This window comes from Athene cunicularia (assembly GCF_003259725.1).
Source record: "Athene cunicularia isolate RWA chromosome 5 unlocalized genomic scaffold, athCun1 chr5_part1, whole genome shotgun sequence".
Classification (NCBI taxonomy): domain Eukaryota; kingdom Metazoa; phylum Chordata; class Aves; order Strigiformes; family Strigidae; genus Athene; species Athene cunicularia.
The window spans coordinates 16124480-16141449 of record NW_020799101.1 but is presented as its reverse complement, the minus strand read 5'-3'; the positions used below and the strand labels follow the sequence as shown (position 1 = coordinate 16141449).

The window sequence follows — 16970 nt, the reverse complement described above, 5'->3', positions numbered from 1 at the left end:
GTTCTGAAGTAAACTTTGTATGACAGCACCCAAGGAGGAAGAGCATACATCACTGTCAGGCTCCAGTTCTGGACTGGGGTGTAGGTGTGGGAACATATGGAAGGTAACGTTATGAGAGAGGCAGATAGCAGAACCAATGTAATGAAAATTATTTCTATCTGCACCAGGTAATTCCAGCCTATGGAACTCCTGGAAGTCACTGTGAGACAAAGACTAGATTTTAATCTCTATATGCTTGGGATAGATGTGTCTCTCTCTATATATATCAAATATCCCTTTGTGTATTTCTATTGATATAGGCTAGTAAGATAAACTAGAATGTCTTACATCAGCCTATCTAACAACTGTTCAAGCTGGAAGATTAGCATCAAGCAAGAATTATTATCTGTGTGCAGTGAAAATCTCTCAGATACTGGAATTGGCTAGTTGAGCTCAGTGTCAGGCCACAGCTGACTCACACCTCCATGTTTCCCAGTTCCGCAGGCAGAGAATGCAGCTCTGGATCTGGACTAACACTACTTCCTCCGACAAGGGTGTGTGCACATAATATTCCCTGGCTCCAGGAGTAGGTACTTTGCATTTGGTTATACAAGGATCACTAATGTGCTGAAAGATGAGGAACAATTCAAAGTTTATATAGAGATGACCTAAACCCATACTCACTATGTCACAGCAAGCACCTTGCAGTTACTTTACAACAACGTACTATAAAGCACAGTGTAAGAGCATCCCAGTTAGCAGTGGACTGTTGCAAACAGTCCACTGACAGAAAAAACAGGGGTCCTCAGCTCTGTTCCTTTTTTCGATCCTACCAGGTAAGCCCCATCACTCAAGAAGCAGATAGAAAATACTGTAGATTGGTGAACTCTGAACACCTCCCACTCTTTATAGGTGTACCTGAGCTTCTTCCCTGATTCCTTCATATTCCACCCTCATTTTCTTCTGAACATCCTCATCAACGCTGGGGTCACCTATCCTGCTGAACAAGGAAGCAGCTTCCTCTAGCAGCCTTTCCAGCAGGACTGACTGATTTAAGACATCATTCAGCAGAACCTGAGCATGGCTCAGCTGCCACTGCTTCTCCTTTAAGCCAAGCTGCAACTCAATGTCAGGCTCCAAGGTCACCCTCATGTTGTGAATCCATGCGTAAAACTCATCTTGGGCTTTCAGGTACTCACTCCAGTGCAGCCAGACCCACTCAATACGGCTGTTGGGGAGAGCAAGAGAGATGAGTTAGATGAAATTACAATGGGAGCAGTGGCGACTGGCAAGCTCAAAAGGCCTTCAAAGCAAAGGACAAGGTTCTCAGCAATTTTAAGCTGCTCTGACTTCAGAGGGCCTGGACTCACTTCCCAGGTCCTTCCTGCTCAGGGGAGGAAATATTCTGTACATGATCCTGGTGCCTGGTCAAACTCATCGATTTCAGACCATGAGGTGGGCTGGGCTGTGAAGGCAGAGATCACTGAGGTCCCACAGACCCTCTATCCCCACACAGTCCTCAACATGCTCATAGGAATGGGATTAGCACTGGTTGCTACCTACAATCCAGGCAGTAGACAGAGGCGGGAAGCACTTTATGAAAGCACTGAATTAGACAACTGCTTCAACACACCAAATAATAGCACTCTTGTGCAAAAAGAATGTTTGTCTTACCTGTGGCAGTGAGTAATGTATATAGCTGTCTCTTCCCACAAGGCTTTAATGTCTTTCAGTTTAGATAGTACCTCATGCTTCTTATCCTCACTGATGCTGCGAAGAGCAGCATCTGCCTTTACAAGAATCAAGTCCATTTTCAAGCTTCCTTCTGGCTCCAGTGCACGTATTTTCTATGAGAAAAACAAATGAGACTGAAAGCATGAAAAGAAAGTATAAACAATGAAATTTAGAAGGGTTTTTTTTTACCCAGGAATCATGAAGTCCCTGCTGCAAAGCTTCTCCTGAAAGGAAAATATGAACTTTTCTTCAGATTTGTTTATTCTTAAACATCCTAAAGGACTGAATTTAAATGAAAACTATATAGCAGTTGAAAACTTTTAAAGTTAGCTACAAAAACCAGATCACCTTCTATTAAATATCTGTAGCTGTGTTTCCACTGTTGTTATAAAGTTACAGCACTGTGTTACCACATGCCAGTTGTTTTTCCCCACCTGCCAAAGACCGTAGAGGCAATCTTCACAGGATACACTACAGTGTCTCAATTTTAAGATTTATGATAAGAAATCATGAAGCATATTAAAAAGTCTTCCCACTGCATATAAAAGTTGGCTCGGAAAACAACCCAGAAGAAATGAACTAGTGGAATTTTCTGCCTGCTACCAAATTTTGCTTTGACCCTAAATTGCTAGTTTATGAATTGGTGAAAACATGTATCTTATGTTATGGTTTAAAACCAAATCAGAATGGCAGGAATGGAAAGTTAAGCTGTCTAATTTTAAGTAGACTCTCTTCCTTTGCCCGGAAAATCAGCACAAGTTCTGTACAAGGTAACAGATTAATGGTGTCCCAATTTGGATATCAACTTTCAGCATCACTTTATCCAAACTTCTGATACCATCAGATCAGCTTTTCTTGCTGTTCTTCCACAAACTCCTGACAAACTTCAGGCTTTCAAGTTTGAAGGAAAAAGCTTCTATAATGAAAACAGGGAGAAGTTCAGAATCATCAACTACTTTTGGAAAGATTAGGCCTATGGGATTTGTTCAAAAAGATCTCATCAGTTATTGCAAAGGTGAGACCAAATCACAGGCCTTTGGATTTCTAGTTTCACAATTGGGAAAAGACTGTTCTTTTGGCATGTACACAGCACATCTGCATGTGATGTATAAACAGGTGTTTGTATGAACCATCTACTATGAAAAGTGTGATTAAAAGAATCCAGGAAAGCAGGGCAAAGGGCAGGGCAGAGAACTAAAATAAAAGCCATAGCTATGACCCAACATGAAAAATTTAAGAGTAAAGCTGCATTCTAAGCCTGACATTTTTCCAGCAAGTGAAAGCAGATAACAGATGGAGAGAAAGCAGTGGCTGTACAGGCATTTTTCTTTTTCAAATCTGTTTTTAAAATGATTGTGATCTTTGGCCGGCATTTTCATCAACAAATTAACAGAAAATAAACCACAGGAAGGAAGCATTTAAGAAAAGGCAAGCCAGATGCAAAAAAGGAAGTGAAAAATGATCACTGGATTTGAAAACAGCCAATAGGTGAAGCATCAAGCACATTATGAGAACATGTGAGCTGGACAGGGAAGCCAGGCCCAGAAAGGAGGCAGGATGAGGGAGCAGGAGGAGGATAAGGTACACATAGGAAGAGAGAACAGACACTCGTTATTCTTTAGAATGACAGATTTCCGAAGTCTGAATTGAAAAAATAGTCTAACATGATTTTTTGCCAGTTACAGATCTCCTCCAAATAGCACAGAAATCAACAGCCCTCAGTTCAGGCCATATTAAATCACCACAAACCTCTAAACGTTACATCTTGTTATCTCTGCCATGGATGCACCTCCTTTTCCAAACTACCACTCTCCCTATTCAAGTTCCTGTGTTTCTTGCATGTTTTTTGAGACTCTACATATCACAGTTTCCCAGATGAAAGGAAAAGTTGAAAATAATTTAAGGGCAGAAATAAATCTATAGACCAAGAGGAAATACTTCAGATTTTCATGACTGACATTCAAATCCACCCATCATCCATCACTCCATGAACAGTCTCTGTATCGTGCCAGAGGCAAAATCCAGCCTCCAATGAGCCACAGCTTCATGTAAGCCTGCAATGGTTTTTTTGAGTTGTTAAACTTCAGAAAAGGCACTCCAAACATGAGTAGACACATAAAGACTTTTGGGTAAATGATGGGAAAGATTTTGCCATTTAATTTAAAGAACAGACATTTAAGGTAATACAAGTATAAAAAATAGTTTCAATGTTAATCATAGAAATACTATCACACCCTCTAATCATGAATGGCAGAGATGGGACAAACAGGAGTGTTTCACTTTCAGAGATTAAAAGAACAAGATAAAATCTAATGAAACTGAAGTTAATGAATGTGAAATCACAGTAAGAGAGTAGGCACAATCTGCAACAACATCTCTGTGAGAAGAGTTATACAAGAGATTAAGTAAAACCAGAAAAAAATGAAAACATTTACCTTTACATTAGAGAGATTATAAAACAGAGCTATAAAGTAAACCCTCTTATCAGCAGGGTTTATGGAAAAGGACATGGGGATTACTCACAAACAGCCCATTACTAGGACACTGCAATCTTTCTCTATTAGTGCCAGAGTCCCGAAGGAGATGGAACACTAACATGATCTGATTCTCTCATACCATATGCTGGACTTCTGCAAATCACTACCTGGTAACTGGGTAATTGCAAGTAACGACTCAATAGTTTCAGGTTTGAGCATGCTCATAGGAGAGTGTAAAAATGTTAACCTGCCAAACCTGATGCTAGTCTTCCAAATCAATCTGAAAACCTTGGAAGTCTGTGATATCAGATTGCCATTCTCTTCTATGTCTGTAAACATTTTGCAGAGGGAAAAATTAGAAAGAATACTGATGTAAACCCATCCACACATGACCAGTCTTCTAGCAAGCAGTGGCAGCTGACAGTTTCCTAATGGAAAACTCCAGAGCTCACAGCAATAACTGCTGTAACAATGGCAGCAGTGGTGGCCACCTCTGAACTGCTAATTCACTCTTCCTTTACCTCAGTCTCTCTCAGTCTGGCTTCTAGGGCAGATCGAGGTCCCTTGGTGTTGTCATTGATCCTCAGTCTCTCTTGGATGGCCTTCATCCAAGCTTCTGCATTCTCCACGCTACTGTCAAATTCATCCTGTAGCTGCTGAGTCATTGCATTCAAAGAAGCTGAAAGGACAAAAACCAGGGAACTAAGTAGGTTTTGGTTAAGACCTAAACAGGAGTATATTCAAGGCAATCTAAAGGAGCAAAAGAAAAAAACCTAATGATGTCGTGGCTTTCCTTTTTAATGATAATACTGAAAAATATAGCAGTAACATGATTCAGCTGAGCACAGAGAACATACTCACACTGCAGCTTTCCCAAATGAAAATATATCAGGAAACAAAAAGAAGGTGGAGAACTGTGGGAGGCTCCATTACAGTAAACAGATTTAATTCAAAGCTTTCAAATGAGATTAATCTGGCGTTTGTGGTCTATTCCAGATTGGCTACACCAATCACGAATACTTCCTGTTTCTTCCTAGTGTCTAGTCACTACAAAACTCTTCCTATGCCCTTCCAGGCTCATGTATTGAGCACCTGACATCAGACTAGCAGAGCACTTCAGCACATGCTTAACTTAGAGGTATATAAGCCCTTTAAAGCTGATGAGGTCAGGATCAGATGCTTAGGCCCTTGGTTAATTTGCTCTGCCAAGACCATGGAGAGGTTATCTGAATGCACACGCAGTGAGTCTGGGATACGCACAGGAATGGGAACTGGCCAGCAACTTGCCAAGACAAACTACTCACAAGCCATCACATGGGAATATCAACACGGATGGATTTCTTCTTTTGCCACCTCTTTTATTCCATACCAGGCTTCAAGCTTTTAATTGTCCCTTCCCTCTCTCTTGTTGCCCCTTCCCAATCAGCGGGAGGGTATGATGGTTGATTGCTCTGTTGATGTGTTCTTGTATCTTCTCTGTGTAGAGCATAAGCTCTCTGCTGCCCACAGGGCCTCCTTTGTGCCTGTACAGTAGAGGAGAGCCATCCTACGCTTGCCCTTAGGCACTGCTGTACTAAACTTGACTAATAAGGATGAATCATAATAAAGCCCCCTGTAGGTCAGCTCTGCTGAAGTGAACAGAAAGATAGCCATTGACATTAAATGGGTTTGGATCACATCCTACAACTACTGCCAGCCAAGCAGTCAGTGTCTCTTGTAAATTAAAATATTCTTCCGCTTTGTTATTCATCACTGAAATGTTTTCGCAGTAAAGTTTGAGGCTTAATTACTGAACCCAGGTTTGTTGTGCAGAATTCAGTTCCACAGCAGCCCCCTCAGTTTCCACAAAACAATTCATGTGGAAGAAAGTGCCCAGTGCGAGAGGCTGAGCATGGCTCTTGGCAAAGCTGGACCAGTGGTGTTTGTAACCACTTCAACTCTCGGCAGCTTCATCTTTACAAGGGAAAGCCATTCTTCTGCCCACTAGCAGAAAGCTTCCCACCATCCTGGCAACGTTCTTGTTCATGAGGTAAAAGGATCTATGCAATACCAGAAGTCCTCCCCTTGTAGCTCCCAGTGCATTTTCTTCCACATTAAACCAGAGGAAACAAGATGTTAGTGTTCACAACACTGATGTCTGTCAACATTATTGCTTCCCAGACTTCAGCAGGCTTTATGCTCAACAGGTCCCAGAACAGAGGGACAGAACTGCACCTACAGACCAGCTACTGCACTACCCACAGGGATTACTGGAGCAGAGGATGGGTCAGATCTCCATGCACAGGCAAGCAGAGCTGCATTTGCATGGAGGAGGGGATTCATCTCTAAGTGAGAGATGTCAGACAGGGCAGAATCTAAAACCATAACTCTCAGAGCTAGAGGGCAGTTTTAAAAAGTGTGAACTCACCTTGAAAAGATTAAAGAATAGGACAGGATGTACTGGATTTAGTGAGGGTGGTGTGGCACAGGGAAGCTACTTCCTCTCACAAATATAAAATATGACAGGATATATAATTAAAGCTAAAATCATGGACTTATATCACAAGACTCCTAAGGATGAAGCCAGCTAAAGGAGTAATGTTATTCTCAGTGGATTGCTAAATATTTGGAGAAGGACAGAGCTATGACTGGTCCAGAACTGATGTTCCTGAATTGTAATAATCCAACCCTCGGAAAGGAGCACACATCTCTTTGTAGCTGACTGATCAACTCATTTTCACATTAACATTTCTTATATCTGGCTGCTGTAGAGAGACTGTCCCCTAAAATTTTCCTTGTTACATACATACATACATTTCTAGATAAACAGTTTCTGAATGCGCAAGTGTAAGCTGTGGCAATTCCAGTTCTGCTACTGTGAAACAAAAACTCACGGTACATTTGCTGGATAGACTAATGAGGAGTGGCATTAATTTCCTAGGAGAGGTTTCTATTCCTGGCAACATCCATATCATATTTAAAACTGGCTTCAGGACTCCAGTCATGGAGTAGCCAATAAAGAACATTACATTACCCTAGCCTTATTTCTCACAAAAAGTAGAGGGCAATCAAACAGGGTTAAGAAGCAGTGAAAAACCTACTGTCACCTAACATGAAGAAAACCCCACTCAGACTCAGCCCTCATGCTGCTCTCCTCTGAGCACAAGGATTTTATGTCCAAAACTCACAGATACACAGACCCCCATCCCACACACAGGCGTTCCATGTAAGTAGCCACCACAGGAAGCCAACAAAAATGTTATTTCAATATTAAGATCACCAGTTTGCAAAGGAAGAGAAAGACTTTGGTACACCAACTACCTTCATAACATTGTTGACTGATTTTGGTCAAGCAACTCCTACACCTAGCACAATAAAGATGATTAAATTTAGCACAGACTCTGACCCAATGCTCAGGCGGATTTCATGGTAGTTAGGACTTGCAATACCTTACGTGGATTTGGGCTGCCTCTTGAGACTGACTGCATCCCTTCCTCCCTCCTTCCTCCAATGCTGGGCAGCCAGACCCTGGCTGAAGTCATCGGCTACAGCGTACTGTTTTAGAACCCGCTCACCATTTCCAGGCACAGAAACATAGAAACACAGTGTGGTTTAGGTTGTAACAGACCTTAGTTCCAGCCCCCTGCCATGGGCAGGGACACCTTTCACTAGACTAGGTTGCTCAAAGCCCCGTGCAACCTGGTCTTGAACACTTCCAAGGAGGGGACATCCACAGCTTCTCTTGGCAAACTGTTCCAGTGCCTCACCACCTTCACAGTGAAGAACTTCTTACTTATATCTAATCTAAATCTACCTTCTTTTAGTTTAAAGCCATTACCCTTCATCCTATCACTACATAACCTTGTAAGAAGTCCCTCTCCAGCTTTCTTTAGGCCCCCTTTAAGTACTGGAAGGCCGCTACAAGGTCTCCCCAGAGTGTTCTCCAGGCTGAACAACCCCAACTCTCTCAGCCAGGCCTCATAAAGGAAGTGCTCCAGCCCCCTGATCATCTTCGTGGCCCTTGCTTGAGCAGTTCCCTGTCTTTCTTATGTTGAGAGCCCCAGAACTGGACACAGCACTGCAGGTGGGGTCTCACAAGAGCACAGTAGAGGGGGACAGTCACCTCCCTTGACCTCCTGGTCCCACTTCTCTTGATGCAGCCCAGGATACTCTTGGCTTTCTGGGCTGTGAGCATATGTTGCCAGGTCATGTTGAGCTTCTTGTCAACCCCCAAGTCCTTCTTCTTAGGGCTGCTCTCAGTCCCTTCTCTGCCCAGCTTTGATGTGTGCTTGGGATTGCTGTGACCCATGTGCAGGACCCTGCACTTGCTAAACTTCATGAGGTTTGCATTGGCCCTCCTCTCAAGCCCATCAAGGTCCCTCTGAATGGTGCCCCTTCCCTCCAGTGTATGAACCACACCATATACTTTGGTGGTGCTGACAAACTTGCTGAGGGTGCACTCAACCACACTGTCCATGTCACCCACAAAGACGTTAAACAGAGCCAGTCACAATACCAAACCCTGAGGAACACCACTTGACACTGTTCTCCACTTGGACAGAGATGTTTTATCTTCACAGTCATTTTCAAATGCATGTGGCTGTTCAGAATAGCTCTTCATTTTAATGCCACTTGAATCGGTGTATTAATTCATACTGTGGAGGGTGTATTTATACCGCAGAAAGCTTTTAGCATCTCTACACATATGTTACTAAATGAGGGTAATAACTATGCATAAGAAATTCTAGCATAAATAATGAGATGCTGAGCAAAACCAAGTTTTATTTGTCCAAATGCAATGACACAGTTAGTAGAGGTAAAGAAGTGTATTTCAACATGTTGAACAAAACTGACCCAGGACAGCTCCTGTCCAGAGGTTATAAAAAGCATGTTTCATGAACAGGAAAATGTAAAACATAGATTAATTCCAGAATCCTTTAGCCGAACCTATCCCACAACACTAGTCTTCCTAGCTTATCTGAATCACCCTCCATGGCCCTGAAAACACTGGTTGGCAATGTCTGGGTAGGCACATGCGTTTCAGTGCCACAGAGGGTCTGATGCCTCAGCCCTTGCCCAGTTGCTCTGCCAGACCCACTGCACACCTGCAGCACAAGCAGAGCTTGTACTGGGTCGCCGGTAGCTCAGTTACCATGCATGGAATAGCTGTACCTCTGGAAGAGAGAAAGATAAACTCCTGTGGCAACACACACCTGACTCAAGTCAGCACCACTCCTCTCCGCCTCTCTCATCCAGGCACAGAGCCATTCAGTGAGGAGAGAAGTCAGGGGACTGTAACCCACCACATGTTCCCAAGCTCCCTGAGGAGCAGGGAAATCTGGCAGGGTGCTAGGGTCACACCTGCTGTCCCCCAGCTTGCCCACAGGCTGAATACCACAACATGAATTAATGAGATCCAAAGCAATAGCAAGCTGGGTTTTGTTTATAAAACCTGCTCAGCTCCTGAGCTGTGCCCAGTTTGTTGTTGGGCTGGGCTGAAGAGAAGAGAAACAGAGGCAGTCTTGTATTGACGGTGGTCTTGGAGCTGTCTTGCTGAAAGAGCAGATAAATGAATTAGCTGAGTGCTCTGTGTTACACCTCTTGGAGCTACTACATCATGGCAGCACCACTGAGGGCCATGGAGATGTCTGGGTCTCCACAGCAGACCCTGACACAGTGAAAGGCACAGGTCATCCTCCACATGACCCACCCAGCACTCACAGGACCAAATTTCTCTAAGCACGTTTTACTTATGTACAGTTACTTCATCAAACTTTCTAGTGCACCTAATAACTTTCACTAGGGTATTATGAGATTTACTTATTTAATATTTGTAATGCGCTACTGACAGCTTTTATTTTGCAAGTGCAGTGTCTTTTTTTTAGGACTATCCTATTGTTTTGCAATGTTTCCTAACGTACTATTTTATCTTTGCCAAGTCATGCTGCTTTTTTTTTTTTTAAAAAAAAAACAAACCTCCTTAAAATGTTTCTCACAACCGCTCCAGTTTTACACATTTTTTTGAACCCTACATTTATAGAGCACAGGCTTTTAAATGGTTTCAATATGTCTTGGATTCCTATATTCATGCAATAATTAACTAGTTTCCAGAAACCAGTTCTTACAAAAATAAAAGTCAAAAAATGCTCCAGGAAGTTCAAATCACTCACCATCAGGGAGACCATTTTCCAATTATTGAAATATTTCAAACTTTTCATAACACCTTCCATTTGGTTCTGGGATCAAATGTGAAAAGAAAAAAAAAAAAACCCACTGGATTGTGTCAATTTTTATACAAATGCATACGTGTGGAAGAATTTTTGGTTCTGGGAATTGTATCTGGGATAATTTAATAACTTCTTGGCTTCCCTGGATACTGTAAAGATAGCTCTGAGAAGCAGAAGAGCTGGGAGCTCTGGCCCATCTGCTTCAGGCTGGAGTGGAGGGTCCATCATTGGCACAGATCACAGAAAGGCAAAGTACTGACCGTTGTTTTTCCTAAACTGGGTATTTTTGGTCGAGTCCAGGAAGAGCTATTTTGACTCACATTACTAGCAGCTGATGCTTTACCTGCTGAGGGACTGAAAGCCTCCAGTGTAGCTGCACCTACACAGAACTGAGTTAAACTGCCTGAGTAGGTGCAGAAGCCCTCAAGGTTTCAAATAAAAGGTGTAGTTATTTCCAGAGTAATCTTTTAGAGACACAAAACATTAATCCTATCACCTTGGCCATCTTTCAACACAGTCTATTCCTCTGTTATTTGCAGTGAATGTTTATGACAGTCAGCAATTGTTTGCCCTAATTAATGAGCTAGAGAATAAACACAACCATATCCTAGTTATAAGCATCCCCTTCAACCAAGGAATGCTAACATCATGAGTACATACAGCACTCGTTCATGTCATAACCATTTCCTTTCCCTTACAAAACAACCCATACAAAGTCTATGGCTAATGCAAGACATTCTGCCACAACATGTTCACACCTGACAATCTTCTATTTGATAGAAAAACACTGAAAAGCAGACATGTTCTGCACAGGCTAACTCTCAAAAAAGCCTTATTTTTTCCCACCATTTTTTTAAAGATTAATTTCAGACTTTGGTGAGAGACAATGCAAATGGGGTATCTTTTTGCTTTCTAAGACTGTTGTGGAAAATATATAATTCCCAGGTCTAAAAAGCCATTTCCTAAAAAAAAGAGATTAAAATGTAAAATAGTTTTACATCTGAATGGAATCATCATGTGCAAGTAAGGCAGAGTTGGGTCCTGGTGCTACCTTCCCTTTTAGTATGAGGAATGACGATCAGTAGATCTGATCACAGCATTTTTATTTTTTATATTTCAATCTTCAAGTCATTTGGAAGTAAAAAGTATAGGTGAGGACTCTTAATTACAAATCTCTCCCCACTCCATACACTACACACACACACACACACACATACTTCTTCATTTCCAAGTCACTCCAGGAGAAAGGCTGGTCTACCACGATTCAATTAGATAAACAAAATTCAGGTTTCAGTACTGGTCTAGAATTTCTTTTTACCAACAAGGAGACAGAGCATCTGTATTAGATAACTGTCCAGTTTAGATTTTGATTTTCTATCCCCACATTATTGAGGTATTAAACAATCTTTAGAGCATTTATTCATTCAGCTCCCCTCGAGAGTCAGATGATCTCTATCCCCTTCATAGATAACACCTCAGCTTCAAAGGTGGTTTCTTGTGTCTAGGCAATAAGGAAATACTTGAAAGGACAAGAACAGAATTGATAATTCAGTTAATAAACACTGCAGAGAGTGATTTTCAACCCTTTCTAATCTGTACACCTTCAAGTGTCTCTACAGAGATACAGATCTCCATTTAGTGACTTTAAACTTAATGCCAACTTGTTCCCAGCTGCTGAAGTTGGCTAGGTTTCAGCTTTGCTCAGCTCCCTCAGAGTTTTACCATCAGTCAGGCAACAAAAAAACACTGCAAGCCAACAGCATTAGTCTCATGGTCTCCAGAGGCTAGAATTTATTTATTTAATTATTTCCCACTTGTCCTCAGCAGACTGTATGATCCCTCAGTACCGGGTGCCAGTCACAGCACTGATATACTGACTAATAAACCTCTGTGATATTTGCCTCTGGGCTAGAGATCAGCGAACAATTCAGAGTGAGTAATCTATCTGATAGATCGTTCCTCTTTTGCTAGTCATATATTGTATATAGACAATCTCATTTTCTCAAAGGTGTGGTTATTCCTAATTATTTGCCAAATATATTCTGCAAATTAGTTTTGCTCTATACACTATTCCCAATTCTTCCTTGCACTTCTTAATACCCCAGCTGCACTGCTTAATTTTGGTTTGGCATCACAACCCTAGTAAGAAATTGTCCATCTTCCCTGGCTGGCTGTCAGCTGCTCGTTTGTCACATGGTAACTCCCAAGGGCCATTTTCATAATCAGGACCCTGATGTGTTAAGCCTATACAAAGAGCGTACTTTCACAGCACCCTGTGGTAAGCAGAAGTGCTCTACAGTTAAAAGGATAATACCTCTGTCCCAAAGAGATTACAAATGGCATGTTGGAAGGGCTTCAGCAATGAAAGCAAGGTGTCAGTGTGTACTTAGGGACACAGAGTGGAGGACAGAGAAAGGGCTGTTAGAGACTACAGCTGTATTTTGAGTGCTCTGCGCAAGCTGTGGTGGTTCCACCAGCCATGTCCTCCATCCACCCCTTGAAGACAGATATACCCAGGAAATGATCCTCAAGCCCTTCTAGAGCACATGGCCTCAGCATGGGATCTACAAACATGCTAGGACTCTGAAGTGTGTCTCACACCAGGAGAGAAGATTCACTGCACTGAACCTCAGGCTGGCAGTGGGACGCCTTGAGGTAGGAGCCCTGTGATTCCTTGGGAAGCCAGTGCGAGAGAGGGGCACTTCCAAGCAAGGATTCATGACAGAAATGGGACAACTTGCCTTGTGCAGGAATCCCATGTCCTAAAGAGGTCTACAATCATAATGTGGGTGCTCAGGGCTAAGGGATGTCAATCTGTCTCCAAGACTGCATCCTTTCCTCATCCACATCACTGTTTCTACATTTGGATTCAGGGGTTTTTTTGCACATACTTTTTTTTGTTTTTTCCCCCCCTTACAAAACCAGTGTTAAAATCCTTTTTGACCATCAGTAAAATGCCTCCACCTCAGAGCAATTGTGTGCAACCTTGCAGCACTAAGCACACAGCTTTTAAAGTAATAAACCTTTTAAGTCAAGTATTTACTAGAAATAATTATTAGAAAAAGTCACTTGCAAGTACTTAACAAGTATACGCTAAGGGCACGGTATCTTTTGTACCCTTTAGAAGAATAGCTGAAGCACTAACTCCCCAAAACATAAGATTTCTCAGTTATGTCTTTCAAAACATTACCACTAGGATGATGCTAATGAGATAGTTATATGGTGAAAGTGAGATTCATCAATATAAAAAAAAAACAACAGCAGGTAGGACAATGCTAATCTTAAATACTAAAGTTGTTGCTTAAAATAAGAATTATTTTCATGGAATCAAAGCACAAGGTTATGGAAAAATTAACAGATTTTAATTTCTACAGAACAGGAAGATCTGTTTATATAAAGAAAAAGAGGACCACTGCAAGAACTAAACACTTGAAATGCTGTCAAAAAAAGACAGCAGGGTAAATAAAGCTAGACCTAAACAGCCAGCACTCTGGACATAATTTACGTAATATTTGCATTAAGTTGATAATGACAAGCTTTATATTGCAAAATGGCACTGGTTTGTGTTCAGACAAACCCATGGGCAAGCAAGGCCTGCCTGTGTCCCAAACAAAATACACTATTGGAATTGCCAGCAACCTCATTCCCAAGCTCAGAAACAAAGTAGATCTCTGCAAAATGGTGGATATAAATTAATTTTGAGTGACTGAGAACATTTCAGGAATTGAATAAAACAAGCTGCTTTCCTGTGACTCATTTTTGCCTGAACTATTGCAGTTTCCATGTCTTCACCACCCTCCCACTGTGCGTGCTCGTCAGGCACTGTGGTTTAAAGAGCAAGACTGCATCTCTGCTTTCAATTGCGGAGACCCCTCCTAGCAGCCAGTGGAGCACAAGCACACTTTCAGTTCTGTAAAGAGACCAGCATTGCCACTACTCCAGCACTCTGATAGCCCAGGATTTCACAACGATGATGAAGACCTCTGAGATGAAGAAGCACTACCTTTTTAGTAGTCTTTTTAGCCTGACTGAGGACTGAAGTCCTATAGTTTATAAACATAAAGGGGATCTGAACCTCTCTCCTACTGAGATTAATTTAAACTAAAACAAAGAGTAAAGTGGCAACACGACTCAGCAGTAAACCACGTTTGTCAGCAGTCAACCTCCAGTGAGGAGGACCAGAGAGTTATTTAAAGCTGTGATCACAGATAATTACCATGCTGAGCAGCGAGAGTAAAGCTGATGCTTATTCGTACTCTTACATCATCTACTTTTAATTACCTTTTAGAAATGGACTACTGTAAGAAATGAAAGCTCTTTTTTTTTCCTGTGAAAATCTGAAGAGATGAAGCAGCTCAGCTCTATTTAGACCCCAATGGGAACTCAGAGCCTACTTCTCAGCAGCTTTGAAAATCCCACCCTAAATATTATGGGACATACCTCTTGGGCTGCCGGCCACCAGGGAGCTAATGCAGAGATACATTTAGAGCAACAGGGATTTATATCGGCTGAGGATCTGCACACACATATTTGACAAACATCTCCTGAAAGATGTGTCACAGCACTAATGATTCTCAAACACGTGAAAGAAGGAAAAGGTGTAAAGATAGAGATTTTTATAACCCAAGTAATTTATAATTCGTCTACAAGGGGTAATATACATCATGGCACAATCTTAATTTTGATTTAAAGGAAATAATCTTTACTTAGTAGTCTCCAAAGCCATCTTTTAAAGATACGACAAGCACTTGTTACATTTTAAAGGTATTTCACATCACTGGAATTTTCCCCTGCTATTTCCCCTTTGAATTCACAGATCAGGGCTTAGCAGGTACATTGCTAAAGGTTGATTCAGAAAACAGAAGAAGCAGATTATTACCTTTCTGCAGGAAAACACAACTGACTCTGTGATAGGGGACCACTGCTAAACCACAGCACAACAGAGCCTCCAATGAACACGTTTGGGCTCAATGGGCACAACACAAGTGACAGTGCTTGTGGAAACTATACTCCCTACTTAGAAAAATAATATTGAGTTTCTTTAATCTCTTTTTAATTTATTGCAGTGTTTCAACAATCATTTATGGAACCTTATACCCACACTACTCAACAGACTTCAGGGAAGGGATCTCAGAAGTCCCAACTTGGAGAACATTTTGGGGCTGTAAAAGCTGTTATCATGTCTTGAATGCCAGCAACACTCCCAACTCCCAACAGACACTCTCTATTAACTTCACTGGCTGCCCCTTATCTCCAACCCTTCCGGTGTCCACCATGGTAGGGATATTTTAATTTCTTTTTTCCTGCCTTACATGAAGGAGTTTCTATCCTGGCCTGCTGCTCATAAAAGTTTATTGGGCCTTATTTTGTTGCAGAAGGCCATTGACCTTAGATCCTCTCACCCTGTTCCCCAGCACCAAGCAGGAGGCAAGACGTGGGCTTTCTCTGGAGACAAGCGTGAAAGTGGGCTGGTCTCTGCGTGTGTCACCAGCTGGGTGCTGCTGGAGCCCTCAGCCATTGCCCCCCCAGTACTGAGGAAGCAGAGCATATATGGCTAACATCAGCTATACACAGCAGCTTCTAAAACACAGTAAGAATTGGTCTCTTTGGATGACGAACTGAGAAGGCAAAGGAGCCCAGTAGCTACCCTCCGTGAGTACAGTCACAAACCAGAGGCAGCAATAAAAGGATCAAACTAACAGTCAGAAATGCAGAATTCCCCATAAAACTTTCAGAAAGTTGACAACATATCTTAAATACATAAATCCTAGGTTACCACTTGAACATAATTCCCTTTAGACCCAATTTGATTTTACATTTTTCCATATTCTAAATGGAAACTGCAGTTTCAGCACATATTCCAAATGTTCCCACATCTGACATGCCATTCCCTTCTTTTCTATACAAAGAACACTATTTTCAGTTTCAGTGGGGGACTGAACAGTGTTTTTCCAACTCTTCAGGCCAACTATCATTTCTGTTGTGGTAGTGGAAAGCATTTGAATGGCCCCTTCTTTAGCCTGACATCTCTATGTTCAAATTTGGGTTCAATTACAACTGTAAGAAAACCGGTCGGATGATCTTAGATTACCTGACAGTGTGTAGGCACTGCAAAGCAAACATATTTCTGCAACCCCAGTTCAGCCCATGGAGTTAAATGACTACACTGCCCCACTGATTAACCTGCCACACTTAAGTGATAATCTGGACAGACCGGCCTCATTGCCCACTGATCGTCTGCATGTTTGAACAGCCAGTGATGTACCAGACCACTAACTGTTTAGGAAAAGAAACTGTCATCCCAGTAGGGTTACAATTTATGAATTTTTAAATTACGAAGCATTGTCTGAGTTTTGAGAAAGAGCTATGAAATCCCTCAGGTAGAAAACAGAGCAGCAGTATAAAATATTTTTTTTCCAAGGAAACCATTACAACTGTGTTATACAGCTACTCTGCAGAGGCTCAGGTCCTAGCTGTGAACCAGCACTTCTGCAGGTAGCATGTGGAGAGCAGCAAGGGTATCCTCAATTCGCTGAGGTTACTGCTGAGGCAGAAGAGATGAGGCAGAATATGG

At 41.9% G+C, this 16970-nt stretch overlaps 1 protein-coding gene across 6 annotated transcripts in view; it reads right to left on the bottom strand.

Moving 5' to 3' along the window:
• SYNE3 (spectrin repeat containing nuclear envelope family member 3) overlaps positions 1-16970 on the bottom strand; it is a 70069-nt gene that overhangs the window by 40511 nt on the left and 12588 nt on the right. For 5 of the 6 annotated variants that reach the window (XM_026849029.1, XM_026849026.1, XM_026849024.1 and 2 more), the window contains exons 2-4: positions 4712-4869; positions 1654-1826; positions 898-1207 (exon numbers count right to left, since the gene is read on the bottom strand). In XM_026849029.1, coding sequence (XP_026704830.1) covers positions 898-1207; positions 1654-1826; positions 4712-4855 — 627 coding nt within the window. In that variant the 5' untranslated portion in view covers positions 4856-4869. Of the gene's footprint in view, positions 1-897; positions 1208-1653; positions 1827-4711; positions 4870-5051; positions 5246-16970 lie in introns of those variants that run through there. The other variant, XM_026849027.1, reaches the window with a different exon arrangement.